Raw genomic sequence first — 17,601 nt, 5'->3', positions numbered from 1 at the left:
TGTTTGGAGGGGGTTGGTGAAGCTGTTAGGTATTGGGATGGGTAAGGTTCGAAAGAGGTACAGAAGTTGAGGGAGAACGGTCATCTTAAATGCCGCCAGTCTGCCGACCCATGAGAATTTGTGATTTCCTAGTTGGTGAAGAGACTGGGTAAATCTTTGTTTCTATCTGGTGTAGTTTTCTTTGAAAAGGTTCTTTAAGTGTCTTGTTAATGTGATTCCAAGATATTCTATGCCTGTTTGTACCCATTGAAATGGGTATTTTGAGGATAAGAGATTACGGGTTGTGCCATCTACCCCTAGGTCTTGGATGTGTGACTGATGCCGCGTACACACGATCAGACTATCCGGCGGACTTGGTCAATCCACCCGTGTATGGGCTCCAACGGCCATTTTTTTCCCAAAAGTCCGGCGGACTTAAAAAGTAGCTTTGACTCAAAAATTGTCCGCCTGACTGCGAGTCCGGTGGACAATCCGGCCTTCTGTGCGCTAGTCTGCCATACTTTTGAAATGAATGTACTTGCTCACACGGAGAAAAGTCCGTTCATTTTGCACATGGCTCCAGGTAGACGGGACTAGCGAAGGAAGTCAATGTGGCCACCTCCACGAGCGAGATTGACATTTCGCTAGCTCCGTCACCTGGTATGGACATAAAGGGGAATCCCTACGCTGAAAAAACAGAGTGGGGGCCCCCCCCAGGTCCATATCAGACCCTTATCCGAGCACGCAACCCGGCCGGTCGGGAAAGGGGGTGGGGATGAGCGAGCGCCCCCCCTCCCCTCCTGAGCCGTACCAGGCTGCGTGCCCTCAACATGGGGGGGTGCTTTGGGGAAGGGGGGCCCTGCGGCCCCCCACCCCAAAGCACCTTGTCCCCATGTTGATGAGGACAAGGGCCTCTTTCCGACAACCCTGGCCGTTGGTTGTCGGGGTCTGCGGGCGGGGGGGCTTATCGGAATCCAGGAGCCCCCTTTAATAAGGGGGCCCCCAGATCCCGGCCCCCCACCTTATGTGAATAAGTATTGGGGTACCATATAAAAAACCACAACACATGTTTTTAAAATGATTTATTGCACAGCTCCGGTTGTCTTCTATCTTGGGGAGTCTTTTCGCTGGACTCCTCCGCTATCTTCTGTTCTTTTTCTAGCTCTCTCACTAGCAGAGGAGCCCGACTTTCTTCTTCATCGCCGCCACCGTCCGGGGGTCTTCCGACTTCGGGGGTCTTGCCCCCCCTCTTCTGTTCTTCCGGAGAGAGCGTCGAGTCAACATCTCAAGGAAGAAGAACAGAAGAAGAAAAGGTGACGGCGGCGACAGAAGACCGGGTCACCGGTAGTAAAAGAGCTGGAAGAAGGAGCGGAGGCTCGGCAAGACCCCCGAAGTCGGAAGAAGACCCCCGGACTGCGGCGGCAACGAAGATGAAAGCCGGGCTCCTCCGCTAGTGAAAGAGTTTGTAAAAGAGCAGAAGATAGCAGAGGAGTGTGGTGAGAAGACCCCCCCAAGACGGAAGAAGACCACTGGAGCTGTGCAATAAATTATTTTAAAAACACGTTTTTATTTTTTTATTTTTTTACACTTTTTTTCACAGGTGAATAGGTAGGGGTACATGGTACCTCAATACTCATTCACATAGGGTAGGGGGCCGGGATCTGGGGGCCCCCTTATTAAAGGGGGCTCCCGGATTCCGATAAGCCCCCCGCCCGCAGACCCCGACAACCAACGGCCAGGGTTGTCGGGAAGAGGCCCTTGTCCTCATCAACATGGGAACAAGGTGCTTTGTGTGGGGGGGCCGCAGGGCCCCCCTTCCCCAAAGCACCCCCCATGTTGAGGGCACACGGCCTGGCATGGCTCAGGAGTGGGGGGGCTTGCTCGTCCCCACCCCCTTTCCTGACCGGCCGGGTTGCGTGCTCGGATAAGGGTCTGATATGGACCTTGGGGGGGACCCCCACGCTGTTTTTTCAGCAGCGACATTGACTTCCTTCGCTAGTCCCGGCTACCTGGAGCCACGTTCAAAATGAACGGACTTTCCTCTGTGTGAGCAAGTCCGTTCATTTCAAAAGTACTCCCGCCATAGTCCGGTTGTGTGTGGGCAGGTCCGCTCGTTCGGAAAGTCCGGCGGACTTTCCGGCGGTTTGTCCGCCAGACTAAAGGCCCATACACACGATCAGACTTTTTGACAACAAACATGCAAATTAGCTGTTTTGGAGCAACATCCAACTGTGTGTACGCTCCATCGGACAAACTTTTTTGGTTTTCATCGGACTTTTGTTGGCTGTGCGAACGGACAAACTTTCTGGCAACAAAAGTCTGATGGAGAAAAGTCTGATCGTGTGTACAGAAAACCATAGGACTTTTGTACAAAGTACAAACAGGCATGCTCAGAACCAATGCAAAAGATCAGACAACAATACAGAAGTTGACCAAAGGTGGCAGTAAAGAGCAGAAAAAACACGTGATTTGGTGAAAGTTGGCTGAAAAAGTCCTGCTGTGTGTATGCAATACAAGTTCAGGACCGACGCCCTTTGTACAAAAATCCAAGGGAAAGTTTGTACAAAGTCCTATCGTGTGTATGAGGCTTAAGTCTGCCGGATAGTCTGATCGTGTGTACGTGGCATTAGTGGCATTAGCTTTGCAATAGAACCGTTTACCAATTTCAAGTAGTAAAGAGTAAACCGCTGGTAGAGACGAATGTGGATTGGTGAACATCAATATGATATCTTTGTTGAATAGGCTTATTTTATGATTGTAATCCCCACTAGAACACCTGAGATTAGTTTGGAATTTTGAATGCTTTCTGCCAGTGGTTCAATAAATATATTAAGGATAAGGGGTGATAGGGGGCATCTTTGGCGTGTGCCATTAGATATTTGAAAGGGGGTGGAGAGCATTTCTCCTATGTGAACTCGGGCAGAAGGGGCAGAGTTTAATGCCATTATGGTCGATAATATGGAGTCCTTGAATCCGAATTTGATAAGAACCTCTCTCATGTACCCCCGGTGAACCCTGCCGAAAACCTTCTCTGTGTCCAGCGATAGCAGCAGAGAAGACATTCGGTCGGTACTGGCTATATGGATGAGGTCTATTAGTCTTCTCATAGCATCCGATGATTGCCAGCCTTTGATGAATCCCGTTTGTTCTGCATTAATGAGAAGGGGGAGAAATTGGATATTCTAAAGGCAAACATTTTTGCGTATAATTTTAAATCTACGTTGAGTAGGGAGATGGGTCTAAAATTTTGGGGGGTGTCTGGGCTTTTACCTGGTTTAGGCAGGGCAACAATTACTGCTGACATCATTTCAGGGGGAAACATGGAGGAGGAGGCAGCGTCATTGTAGAGGTTTTAAAGGTGTGGGGCTAAGTATATAACCAAACTGTTTGTAGTATTCTCCTGGGAGGCCATCGGGTCCAGGAAATTTACCAAAGGAAAAGGAATGGATTTCTTGGGTAATTTCTTACTTTGACAAGGGAGAATTCAATTATTTTTAGGTGGTCTTCACTATGGGTAGAGAGATGTATTTTGGATAGGAATTGTTGGATTAGGTCTTGAGATTGTGGGGGGGGTGTTTTTGTCATTTTTGAGGTTGTATAGAGAGTCATAATATAAGCTAAAAGCATTGGCTATGGCTTGTCGGTTAATACAATTTTCATTTGTAGGGGGGTGGAAAATTTGGGGGATTAAGGTCTTCATACATTGCCCACGAATACGTTGAGCCATGGCCTTCCCTGCCTTGTTAGAGGTAGAGTAGGATGTGGCTTTGAGCTTGCAATGTGCTTTTTCATAAGAATTTAAGAGAAGAGCTTTTAATTCTTGGCGGAGGGTTTTTGAGTTAATTTTTAAGTCGTGGGTTGGGTTTAGCTTGTTTTGGGCGTTGGTGTTTGAGTTTGCAGTGGTAAACTCATCTAGATGCTGCGTCCTCCTCTTTTTTGCCAATGAGCTTAGCGGAATGAATATTCCTCCTATAAAGCTTTTATGCCACCTAGAGGGTAGAGGAGTGGGGGATAGATCCTTGGTTGTTTAGAAAAAAGTCTGTCAAGTAGTCTCAGATAGAGGTCGGCTGATATATCGGCCGATATTTGGCGTTTTTTATTTAATCGGCATCAGCCGATTGTGCTGATAAAAAGGCAGCTATATCTTCAGCGCGACTTGCAAATGACTTCTATAATAGAGGTAAATGCAAGTTGCCTAAAGTCTTCAGTGAAGTGACTTGTCTCCTCTCTGGGCAGTCTGCCAAGAAAAGAGTAAAGAGATACAATATTTACACTTCTGAATGAACTGAATTCAGTGTGTAGAGTTCTCAGTTTAACCATTTAAAGACTAAATCTTTTCTGACACTTGTTTGCTTACAAGTAAAAATCCTGCTAGAAAATCACTTGGAACCCCCAAAGAAATTTTCTGTATTACTTAAGGCTGTTTTCACACTGGCGCGAGCAGGTGTTGACGGTAAAACGCTGCTAGTTTTAGCGACGCTTTACCGTCATTTTAGCGGCCCTATTTAGTTTGGCTGCTAGCAGGGCACTTAAAATCCAGCTAGCGGCCGAGGAAGAGGTTAAATGCGCCTGTGAAGCACCGCTGCCAAAACGCATTGCATGCGCTTAGGCAATAGTGCCCATTCATTTCAATGGGCAGGAGTGGTGGGGGAGGGGTATACACCACTCCAAACATGCTGCTTGCAGGACTTTTTTTAACGTCCTGTCAGCGCATCGCCTCCGTGTGACAGCACTCGGCGCTTCCACACAGACTGGAGTTGAGCCGTTTTGCAGGCACTTTACAGGTGCTATTTGTAGCCCAAAAGCGCCTGAAAAATGCCCCAGTGTGAAAGGTGTCTATGAGATGAAGGGGAAAAAGGGGAAAAAAAATAAAAATCGGCCTAACATATCAGCCCAAAAAAATTGGCATTATATATCAGCCATCGGCCGCCACAATTTCTAAATATCGGCATCTGCCAGAGAAAAACCCATATCGGTCGACCTCTAGTCTCGGATTTGCTCAGCGTATGTGGACATTTGCATGACCTGAGTATTGGCTTTCCAGATCCTCAATGAGTTGGATGTAGAAGGCACAATGGTGATGCTCACTGGAGCATGGTCCGACCATGTAATGGGATCTATAGTCGAATTCTGAATTGTTTGTAGTATCCACTTGTCAACTAGGAAATAATAGATTCGGGAGTACGAATTGTGCAGGGCCAAGAAATAGGTGTAGTCTTTCTCTGTCATGCGAAGTCATCTCCAGATGTCATGAAGATCAGGGGATGGAAGAAAGTTCAACATGGGTGAAGGCTGTCTGGGGGTGGAGTTGGAGGTAGGTAGCCCCCGCATATGATCAAGGAGCCTTGTCTGTGTTTGTTGATATTTTTCATTGCCTTGTTTAAAAAGCTAATTTGATGTGAGTTTGGGGCGTATATGCATGCTAAGGTATACTTGGAACCTGTTATAGTGCAGATCAGGAATCGATATCTACAATTGGGTTGAGATATTTTCTTGTGGAAAAGAAAATCGGTGGATTTATTAATTTCAACCAGCACTCCTATTTTCTTATTGTCCTGGTTGGATGCTAGGAAGATGTGCGGGAAGTCTTTGTGGTGTCATGGAGGGGAGGCAGAGTCAATAAAGTGGGTTTCTTGGGTGCAGATTATGTCGATGTGTGACTGTTTTGCTGTCCGCCATAGTGCTGTCCTTTTCGCAGGATGGTTTAGCCCTTTCACATTTGGTGAAATGATTTTAAGTGTAATGGAGAGTGTGTTGTCTTAAGATCGTTAGTGTACTCACAGTTCTGTTGGGGTTAGTGGCCGTTGTTTCTTCAGTGGAGGTTCTTCAGTAGAAGAGGGTTTCAGGTTGTTTGCCGATTGTGTTGGTAAGTGGTTTTTCATTGTGGTCTCTTGGGAGGTTTCAATCTTGAGTTCTAGCATGGTTAATTCTGGCATAAGTGACTTAAAGAGGTCTGTAGCGTATTGCATGGGGTCTTGGGCAGGCACGGTTTCTGGTACCCCCCTTAATTTCACGTTGTTGCTCCTCGAGCGATCCTCGAGGTCTGCGATTTTTGCACGTATCCAGTGCCTTTCTTCCTCCCTTTCCTCATTAGAATTAATTATGTCATTGACTGTTTTAGTAATATCAGTAACTGCGTGTTCTACTTGGTTAACCCTTTCTCCCATCATGGACATTTCTTTTGAAAATGTATAGGTAATGTTAGTAAAATCTGCATGCAGAGATTGGTGTAATGTGAGAAGCATCTCTTTAAGCTGGGTGTCCAGTACAGGCTGGTTAGAGGTGGGGAAGCTGGCAATGGAGGATTGGAGCTCTGCTTGTTCTATGGCAAGGGGTATTATGTTACTTACCCCTGCATCTGTAGCTGCTTGGTCCAGTTTCATTCTTGCTTTAGCTGGGCTTGAGCAGGGAGGGCTGTGGAAAAGCACTTCTGGGAGAGGATCTTCCAGTACCTCCATCTGCATCAGGATGTTCTGAGTAATGGTTGCTGCATGGTGTGGAGGAGGGGGCCGGGCTGCCAGCGCCATCTTGACCTCCTCCACCTTCAAGCCAGTGAAAGTAAGCTGTGAGGTTTTTTGGTTAACAGTCTCCCTGCCCTTTCCGTGACATCTCCGGGAGGTAGCCACCATTGTCCGGGATTTGTGTGGGATTTAGGAGCGGTCAGTCAGTGCTCTGATTCTCTGTTCATCACTGGTGTCTCTCCAGGGCTTCCGGAGCTCCTCTCTCAGTCAGCCATCTGCTGTGTGCGCTAGCCAGCCCCAGTTATTACTTTTTGTACCACTTGACCCTCCTAACTAGATTGTAATCTGTAACAAGCAGGGCCCTCTGATTCCTCCTGTATTGAATTGTGTTGTAATTGTAGTGCCTATACTCATGTTGTAAAGTGCTGCGCAAACTGTTGTCTCTATGTAAATCCTGTATAGTAATAATAAATAATAAATGTGTTCCCATGGGGGAGTAGTCCTTAAATGTACAGCAACCCTCCTATTACCCCTCACATCCTATTATTGCATGACCAATACCATCCAAATAATTCTTACTTTCATTTCTCAAAGTTATCCGTCTACAAGGAGACCTGTATAGATCAAATGATGGCACCAATGAGGATGGAGGAGGACTGGAGTCACATGACTGAGAAGATACTAAACCTCACCCTGGAGATCATCTACCTGCTGACCGGAGAGGTGAGGAGGATTCTGGGAGGTCACATGACATCACTCTTATCTCTATTAATAAAACACAGACCTGACCGGAGAGGTGAGGAGGATTCTGGGAGGTCACATGACATCACTCTTATCTCTATTAATAAAACACAGACCTGACCAGAGAGGTGAGGAGGATTCTGGGAGGTCACATGACATCACTCTTATCTCTATTAATAAAACACAGACCTGACCAGAGAGGTGAGGAGGATTCTGGGAGGTCACATGACATCACTCTTATCTCTATTAATAAAACACAGACCTGGCCGGAGAGGTGAGGAGGATTCTGGGAGGTCACATGACACCACTCTTATCTCTATTAATAAAACATAGACCCAGGGGCAGACTCAGGGCCCTCGGACCAAATAAAGCAAGGGCCCCCTGTCAGGCCCTGCCCATGACCTATCACCTAATCCCACCCCTACATTTTGCACAAAGTACAACTTCTTCCCTTTTTTTTAATGGGACCTGGAGGAGGATCTCTCTCTAACAGTGTCCATTAGAGATTCTCTGTTGGAGAGAGAGACCCCCCTCCAGGACCCATTATAGACTACAAAGGAGTCTAATGGGACCTGGAGGGGGGTCTCTCTAAGAGAAGCCCTTTCAGTGTCCATTATAGAGTCTGTTAGAATCCCCACCAGGTCCCATTAGATTGACTCTGGTCCTCACGGGACCCCCTCCTTGTTCCATGACTCTCACAAAGTAGAAATAAAATTGATACTGGGTAGTGCTCATCTTACTTTAACTATGTGTGCTGTAGATGTGGCTTGTTCCCACGTCCTCTGTGGCTGGCTGGCTCCCTAGTGTGGATGGGTCACTGTGGGTTGCTGGCTGTCCCTGCTGTGAGTGGGTCACTGTGGGTGGCTGGCTGGCACCCTGGCCCTGCTGTGGGTGGGTCACCCTGGGTGGTTAACTGGCACTCTGGCCCTGCTGTGGGTGGGTCACCGGCATGGGTGGCTGCCTGGCTCGAACCCTGGCCCTGCTGTGGCTGGCTGGTGTGTCCTCTCCTCTTTTTCTGGGCACTGTTACCAAGGCGAGGGAGGGACTTGGAGGGAGGCGGCGACCTTTGCCCTATCCGGGTTGGTAGAGCTAGAAGGTTTGCTGCACCCCCAGTGTGCAGAGGCACGCAGCGCAACGCGTAATGACGTTGCATGCGGGTCCTCTCTATGTCCATTTGAGAGTCTATGTTTGAAAGAGCCCCATCAATGCAGCCTCGCCAGTGCCCCTCAATGCAGCCTAACCAGTGCCCATCTGCGCAGCCTCACCAGTGCCCATGAATGCAACCTCATTGTGCCCATGAATGGAGACTCGCTGTGCCCATGATTGCGGCCTCACTGTGCCCATGATTGCGGCCTCACTGTGCCCATGATTGCGGCCTCACTGTGCCCATGATTGCGGCCTCACTGTGCCCATGATTGCGGCCTCACTGTGCCCATGATTGCGGCCTCACTGTGCCCATGATTGTGGCCTCACTGTGCCCATTATAGTGGCCTCACTGTGCCCATGATTGCGGCCTCACTGTGCCCATGATTGCGGCCTCACTGTGCCCATGATTGCGGCCTCACTGTGCCCATGATTGCGGCCTCACTGTGCCCTATAAATGGAGCCTCACTGTGCCCTATAAATGCAGCCTCACTGTGCCCATGAATGCAGCCTCACTGTGCCCATGAATGGAGCCATTCATTGTGCCCATTATTGCAACCTCACTGTGCCCATGAATGGAGCCTCGCTGTGCCCATGGTTGCGGCCTCGCTGTGCCCATGGTTGCGGCCTTGCTGTGCCCATGGTTGCGGCCTTGCTGTGCCCATGGTTGCGGCCTCACTGTGCCCATGGTTGCGGCCTCACTGTGCCCTATAAATGGAGCCTCACTGTGCCCTATAAATGGAGCCTCACTTTGCCCATGAATGCAGCCTCACTGTGCACATGATTGCAACCTCACTGTGCCCATGATTATAGTCTCACTGTGCCCACAATTGTAGCCCCGCTGTGCCCATAAATGGAGTCATTCGCTGTGCCCATGATTGTGGCCTCGCTGTGCCCATGATTGTGGCCTCACTGCCCATGGTTGCGGCCTTGCTGTGCCCATGAAAGGAGCCTCACTGTGCCCATGAATGGAGCCTAACTGTGCCCTATAAATGGAGCCTCACTGTGCCCTATAAATGGAGCCTCACTGTGCCCTATAAATGGAGCCTCATTGTGCCCATGAATGGAGCCTCACTGTGCCCATGAATGGAGCCTCACTGTGCCCTATAAATGGAGCCTCACTGTGCCCATGAATGGATCCTCACTGTGCCCATGAATGGATCCTCACTGTGCCCATGAATGGAGCCTTACTGTGCCCATGAATGCAGCCTCACTGTGCCCATGAATGCAGCCTCACTGTACCCATGATTATAGTCTCACTGTGCCCACAATTGTGGTCCCACTGTGCCCATAAATGGAGCCATTCGCTGTGCCCATTATTGCGGCCTCGCTGTGCCCATGATTGCGGCCTCGCTGTGCTCATGGTTGCAGGCCTCACTGTGCCCATGATTATAGTCCCATTGTGCCCACAATTGTAGCCCCACTGTGCCCATAAATGGAACCATTCGCTGTGCCCATGATTGCGGCCTCACTGTGCCCATGATTGCACCCTCACTGTGCCCATGATTGCGGCCTCACTGTGCCCATTATAGCGGCCTCACTGTGCCCATTATAGCGGCCTCACTGTGCCCATGAATGCAGCCTCACTGTGCCCATGAATGCAGCCTCACTGTGCCCATGAATTCAGCCTCACTGTGCCCATGAATGCAGCCTCACTGTGCACATGATTAGAACCTCACTGTACCCATGATTATAGTCTCACTGTGCCCACAATTGTAGCCCCACTGTGCCCATAAATGGAGCCATTCGCTGTGCCCATTATTGCAGCCTCGCTTTTCTCATGATTGTAGTCTCACTGTGCCCATGATTGTGGCCTCGCTGTGCCCATGATTGTGACCTCGCTGTGCCCATTATAGCGGCCTCACTTTGCCCATGGTTGTGGCCTCACTGTGCCCATGGTTGTGGCCTCACTGTGCCCATGGTTGTGGCCTCACTGTGCCCATCACTGTGCCCATGGTTGCGGCCTCACTGTGCCCATGGTTGCGACCTCACTGTGCCCATGGTTGCGGCCTCACTGTGCCCACAATTGTAGCCCCACTGTGCCCATAAATTGAGCTATTCGCTGTGCCCATGAATGGAGCCTCATTGTGCCCATGAAAGGAGCCTTGCGGTGCCCATGATTGAGGCCTCGCTGTGCCCACAATTGTAGCCCCACTGTGCCCATAAATGGAGCCATTCGCTGTGCCCATGAATGGAGCCTCACTGTGCCCATGATTGTAGCCTTGCTGTGCCCATGATTGTGGCCTCACTGTGCCCATGATTGCGGCCTCACTGTGCCCATGATTGCGGCCTCACTGTGCCCACAATTGTAGCCCCACTGTGCCCATAAATGGAGCCATTCGCTGTGCCCATGAATGGAGCCTCATTGTGCCCATGAAAGGAGCCTCGCGGTGCCCATGATTGCGGCCCCACTGTGCCCATGATTGCGGCCCCACTGTGCCCATGATTGCGGCCCCACTGTGCCCATGGTTGCGGCCTCACTTTGCCCTATAAATGGAGCCTCACAATGCCCTATAAATGGAGCCTCACTGTGCCCATGAATGCAGCCTCACTGTGCACATGATTGCAACCTCACTGTGCCCATGATTATAGTCTCACTGTGCCCACAATTGTAGCCCCGCTGTGCCCATAAATGGAGTCATTCGCTGTGCCCATGATTGTGGCCTCCCTGTGCCCATGATTGTGGCCTCGCTGTGCCCATGATTGTGGCCTCACTGCCCATGGTTGCGGCCTTGCTGTGCCCATGAATGGAGCCTCACTGTGCCCTATAAATGGAGCCTCACTGTGCCCTATAAATGGAGCCTCACTGTGCCCTATAAATGGAGCCTCACTGTGCCCATGAATGGAGCCTCACTGTGCCCTATAAATGGATCCTCACTGTGCCCATGAATGGATCCTCACTGTGCCCATGAATGGATCCTCACTGTGCCCATGAATGGAGCCTTATTGTGCCCATGAATGCAGCCTCACTGTGCCCATGAATGCAGCCTCACTGTGCCCATGAATGCAGCCTCACTGTGCCCATGGTTGTGGCCTCGCTGTGCCCATGGTTGTGGTCCCACTGTGCCCATAAATGGAGCCATTCGCTGTGCCCATTATTGAGGCCTCGCTGTGCCCATGATTGCGGCCTCGCTGTGCCCATGATTGCGGCCTCGCTGTGCCCATGATTGCGACCTTGCTGTGCCCATGGTTGCGGCCTCACTGTGCCCATGGTTGCGGCCTCGCTGTGCCCATGGTTGCGGCCTCGCTGTTCCCATGGTTGCGGCCTCACTGTGCCATGGTTGCGGCCTCACTGTGCCATGGTTGCGGCCTCACTGTGCCATGGTTGCGGTCTCGCTGTGCCCATGGTTGCAGCCTCGCTGTGCTCATGGTTGCAGGCCTCACTGTGCCCATGATTATAGTCCCATTGTGCCCACAATTGTAGCCCCACTGTGCCCATAAATGGAACCATTCGCTGTGCCCATGATTGCGGCCTCACTGTGCCCATGATTGCAGCCTCACTGTGCCCATGATTGCGGCCTCACTGTGCCCATGATTGCGGCCTCACTGTGCCCATTATAGCGGCCTCACTGTGCCCATGAATGCAGCCTCACTGTGCCCATGAATTCAGCCTCACTGTGCCCATGAATGCAGCCTCACTGTGCACATGATTAGAACCTCACTGTACCCATGATTATAGTCTCACTGTGCCCACAATTGTAGCCCCACTGTGCCCATAAATGGAGCCATTCGCTGTGCCCATTATTGCAGCCTCGCTTTTCCCATGATTGTAGTCTCACTGTGCCCATGATTGTGGCCTCGCTGTGCCCATGATTGTGACCTCGCTGTGCCCATTATAGCGGCCTCACTTTGCCCATGGTTGTGGCCTCACTGTGCCCATGGTTGTGGCCTCACTGTGCCCATGGTTGTGGCCTCACTGTGCCCATCACTGTGCCCATGGTTGCGGCCTCACTGTGCCCATGGTTGCGACCTCACTGTGCCCATGGTTGCGGCCTCACTGTGCCCACAATTGTAGCCCCACTGTGCCCATAAATTGAGCTATTCGCTGTGCCCATGAATGGAGCCTCATTGTGCCCATGAAAGGAGCCTTGCGGTGCCCATGATTGAGGCCTCGCTGTGCCCACAATTGTAGCCCCACTGTGCCCATAAATGGAGCCATTCGCTGTGCCCATGAATGGAGCCTCACTGTGCCCATGATTGTAGCCTTGCTGTGCCCATGATTGTGGCCTCACTGTGCCCATGATTGCGGCCTCACTGTGCCCATGATTGCAGCCTCACTGTGCCCACAATTGTAGCCCCACTGTGCCCATAAATGGAGCCATTCGCTGTGCCCATGAATGGAGCCTCATTGTGCCCATGAAAGGAGCCTCGCGGTGCCCATGATTGCAGCCTCGCTGTGCCCATAATTGCGACCCCACTGTGCCCATGATTGCGGCCCCACTGTGCCCATGATTGCGGCCCCACTGTGCCCATGATTGCGGCCCCACTGTGCCCATGATTGCGGCCCCACTGTGCCCATGATTGCGGCCCCACTGTGCCCATGAATGAAGCCTCACTGTGCCTATGAATGGAGCCTCACTGTGCCCATGATTGTGGCCTCACTGTGTCCTATAAATGGAACCTCACTGCCTATAAATGGAGCCTCACTGTGCCATGAATCGTGCCTCATTGTGCCCATGAATAGAGCCTCACTGTGCACATGATTACGGCCTCACTGTGACCCTTAATGCAGCTTCTCCAGTGCATGGGCGTTAGAGAGGAGAGCCGCTGGATCACACAGAACGGGTCTCTCCCGCTTTGACACCTGGCAGCCACTGTCATCCCATGATAGACGTCACACGTCCCCCAGCATTAGAGCAGTGTGATGTCTGACAGGAGGTGGGACCTCAAATGACAGCAGTCCCTGTGTAAGTTGAAGATCCCTGCTTTGTTTGATCCAGCGGCGCTCACCCTCCCCTTTATCCTTCGAGGCAGTGCTGGGGCCCAGGTGGGCCCTGAAAGGTGGTCACCAGGGGCCACAGGTGTCCTGAGAGCTCCAGCAGGTGGCGCTGGTGGGCCCCCTTCAGTAGCAGGGCCCTTGGATCACGGCCGAATGGACCAACTTGTCAGTCCGCCCCTGCACAGACCTGACCGGAGAGGTGAGGAGGATTCTGGGAGGTCACATGACATCACTCTTATCCCTATTAATAAAACACAGACCTGACTGGAGAGGTGAGGAGGATTCTGGGATTCTAACATGATATTCCTATTGGTTCCTCAATACAGAGATTGCCTCTTGTGAAGTCAGGTGATCATATGACCATCACAGTGCCTCCATGTGACTCCCTAAAACCTGAGAGACACAACATGGAGAAGATTCTAGAAGTCACCAAGAAGATGATGGATCTGTTGACAGGAGAGGTGAGGAGGATTCTGGGAATTCTGGGACATTATCCAGTAACAGACAAGGGATGTGTCTGGATGGTGACTGTATCATTGTGTGTGTCAGGTTCCTATAAGGTGTCAGGATGTCACTGTCTATTTCTCCATGGAGGAGTGGGAGTATTTAGAAGGACACAAGGATCTCTACAAGGACGTCATGATGGACAATCAGCCGCCCCTCACATCACCGGGTAAGAGGAGACTTTATTGTAAAGGAGAGAGCAGTACGGAGGCTCCACCTAGATCCCCCATCATCTGATAAACACATAGAAACAATGTATTCAGTCAGTGTGTGTGTTTCCTACAGATGGATCCAGTAATGGGAACCCACCAGAGAGATGTCCCCGTCCTCTGTATTCCCGGGATTCCACACAGGAAGGTCACACCATCCCTCAATATTGCAAGGTAATGGAATGGAGCTTATAAAACACAGTTGGATTTTCTATGTGATGTCACAATAATAAATCTTCTATCTTACAGATGATATTCTCTCTCATTTTCTTGGTTTAGAGTGGAGATCCAATCGATATAGAATTTGAGGTGAAATCAGAAGAAGAAGAGAGGTATGTGAGGGATGATCAGCAGTCTATGGAGGAGGATGGAATAACGGGGACATTTATAGAGGAGGACACTCCTACAGAGATCAGCACAGGTGGGTCATTAACACTAAATCCATTCCTCCACCCATACTGCTCACTGATTGGTCCAGAGTAGGGCGGGGGCTGGGTGACATCAGCCTGTAATCCCCTGGTCACTTTCCTGAGCTGTGTTCCCCGTCCTGTATTCCTGGATTTCTCTCCGATAATCTTCCTTCTCTGTGCTGCCGACACAATTTATGTATCTAGACTGGAGTTATGGAGATTCTGGGGATCAGCTGGCAGCAAAATGTTAATTTTCCCCATAGATGTTACTAGATCTAGGCACCTGGGGTATGTACTTTGGGTCTTCTGCCCCATACCCGGGTATGACAAGATCTCTGACAGAACAATCCCTCCAGGATTACTTGTTGTGTTGTCTGCTGGCTGTGCCGGGTGGAGGGATATGTCTGTATAGTCTCAGACCCAAGTCACTGAGTGCAGTCTCAGGAGATGGGAGGCAGCGGTGTGGGACCTCTGCAACTTGTCTCATGTAATCATTTCATCTTCCACTGATTACTGAATACCAATATTATGAGTCCTGACCCTTACACTGTATACTTTATATTCTACATTACATACTCCTGACCCCTGCACTATATACTCTATGTTGTACATTACATCATTCTGATACTATATAGTCCTATCTGTTGTATCTTATACAATATGTTGTACATTACATAGTCCTGACTTCTGCTCTCTCCCCTCCCCCCACTGATATATATACACATAATATGTATTCTCTTTTGTTACACCCATTTCCTACCAGCTGGACATTTTATATCGGATGATGTGATTGGAGCACAGCAGGAACCAATCAGCTCATGTCTAGTAATAATCTTTGTATTTCTATTTTAGTAGATGGACGGGAGATGAGGAAAACCTCAGAGGATTGTCTCACTTTGTCTGCAGACTGTAAAGTAGAAGATGAGGACATCACACAGTATAGTCCAGGAGAAAACCCGACTACCTCAAATGTCCATCCGGCACCACACAGTGTAGATGGACCATCGTATTCCTCTTATCCTGAGGAACCTCAGACTGTGCGGGACGGGGCTGTCCTTCCAACAGAGAAGAGCTTTTCCTGTACTGAGTGCGGGAAGTGTTTCCGTTCTAAATCCAAACTTAATGTGCATATAAGATCTCACACAGGAAAGAAGCCGTATTCCTGTCCCGAGTGTGGGAAATGTTTTTCAGTGAAGTCCCATCTTTCCGCACATCAGAGATCTCACACAGGGAAGAAGCCGTTTTCCTGTGCTGAGTGCGGGAAGTGTTTGCGTTCTAAATCCAAACTTAATGTGCATATAAGATCTCACACAGGAGAGAAGCCGTATTCCTGTCCTGAGTGTGGGAAATGTTTTTCAGAGAAGTCCAGTCTTTCCACACATCAGAGATCTCACACAGGGAAGAAGCCGTATTCCTGTCCTAAATGCGGGAAATGTTTTTCAGAGAAGACCAGTCTTTCCAAACATCAGAGATATCACACGGGGGAGAAGCCGTATTCCTGTCCTGAGTGCGGGAAATGTTTTTCACGGAAGTCCAGTCTTTACACACATCAGAGATCTCACACGGGGGAGAAGCCGTATTCCTGTCCTGCGTGCGGGAAATGTTTTTCACAGAAGTCCAGTCTCTCCGCACATCAGAGATCTCACACGGGGGAGAAGCCGCATTTCTGTCCTGAGTGTGGGAAATGTTTTTCACAGAAGTCCAATCTTTACACACATCAAAGATCTCACACGGGGGAGAAGCAGTATTCCTGTCCTGAGTGCGGGAAATGTTTTTCACGGAAGTCCAGTCTTTACACACATCAGAGATCTCACACGGGGGAGAAGCCATATTCCTGTCCTGTGTGCGGGAAATGTTTTTCACAGAAGTCCAGTCTCTCCGCACATCAGAGATCTCACACAGGGGAGAAGCCGCATTTCTGTCCTGAGTGTGGGAAATGTTTTTCACGGAAGTCCAATCTTCACACACATCAGAGCTCTCACACAGGGGAGAAGCCGTATTCTTGTCCTGTGTGCGGGAAATGTTTTTCACGGAAGTCCAGTCTTTACACACATCAGAGATCTCACATGGGGGAGAAGCCGTATTCCTGTCCTGAGTGAGGGAATTGTTCCTCACTGAAGTCCTGTCTTCCTGTACATCAGGGATCCCACACAACCCTTGAGGTGTGTTAGAAAAGTTTTAAATGTTTATTGTGTGACTATTAGAAAAACAATAGTCCTGAGACTGATTTGTTAAAAAGCTTACTTCTGAGCACATTAGTGTATTAACTCATTGTATTGTTTTGTCCTAATTAACTCCATAGTAAGTAGGATGATTAGATTTAACTAAATATGATAGCCTAAGAATGCACGGAACATGTATAGCTTATAAAGTGCAAGCCTGTGCCATGACACGTTATTTATGTTCTTTCAGCCAAAAGAAGCACGGAGATGTTATTCTTGTGGGATATGTGAGGGCGGAACACTTTCTTTTGTTGGGACTTTTTCTTCAGCTTTCGCCCTGTAAGCATGTCTCCCTGTTGTGGGCCACATCAGAAATAAATTTTCCTGCTTCTCAGAACACCTGAAGTTTTTACTGATCACAAGGGAATTTCCTAACATTTTTGGTCTTTCGAGCCGGGAGCAACACGCTGGTTTTCAGATCAGACGGCCCGACAAATCTTCGGTGAGTATTGGACTTTGAAGCTCACCGAACCTTACAAGTCCCCCCAATCAATGTTATTTGGTGAAAAAGGGGCGGGGCCATAGATCTGAATTCCACTGTCTGTTTCCGAACCTTGTGTGATCCAGTCCAGGTGTTTGAGAGGTAAGATAATTTAAATTATTCTTAATTCTTTCTAAGAGTCTTTTCTTCTCTTTCTCTTGCTTCTGGTTTAATGTGTTGTAATTGCCGACATTGGTATTGATCGTATAATATCTAGATGATCCAGTGCTCGTAGACAGAGACACTTGGGGACGTTGTCTAAGGTAAAAAATTACGTCGCCCGCTGTCCGGACAGATAACAAAAAGATTTGAGGTATACCGAATGTCAGAGGTTGATTGCCTGACTATTTAAAGCGCTGTTTAGTTAAGTGATCTAAAAAGATCGCAAGGCTAATTTTCTTCTGTGTGTGTTTACTTTATCTTTGTTGATGTTTTTTTTTTTCTCTTGTATTGACATGGTTTTTGTGCTGGTATTTCTCAGCAGATAAGAAGGCAAATTCACTGAACTCTCT

The 17,601-nt window shown here is 49.3% G+C and overlaps 1 protein-coding gene across 1 annotated transcript in view; it reads left to right on the top strand.

The window, feature by feature from the left end:
- Positions 1-17,601, top strand: part of LOC143986903 (uncharacterized) — a 1,023,878-nt gene that overhangs the window by 879,792 nt on the left and 126,485 nt on the right. The window contains exons 17-22 of the mRNA XM_077485310.1: positions 7,035-7,163; positions 13,590-13,724; positions 13,813-13,936; positions 14,053-14,150; positions 14,256-14,397; positions 15,239-16,482. Coding sequence (XP_077341436.1) covers positions 7,035-7,163; positions 13,590-13,724; positions 13,813-13,936; positions 14,053-14,150; positions 14,256-14,397; positions 15,239-16,482 — 1,872 coding nt within the window. The remainder of the gene's footprint in view (positions 1-7,034; positions 7,164-13,589; positions 13,725-13,812; positions 13,937-14,052; positions 14,151-14,255; positions 14,398-15,238; positions 16,483-17,601) is intronic.

This window comes from Lithobates pipiens, unplaced genomic scaffold (genome assembly GCF_037356315.1).
Source record: "Lithobates pipiens isolate NorthernLeopardFrog02 unplaced genomic scaffold, aLitPip1_a1.2 Scaffold_18, whole genome shotgun sequence".
In the NCBI taxonomy this organism is placed as follows: Eukaryota; Metazoa; Chordata; class Amphibia; order Anura; family Ranidae; genus Lithobates; species Lithobates pipiens.
Note: the sequence above shows the minus strand (reverse complement) of the source record. Positions and strands in the feature narration are given on the sequence as shown.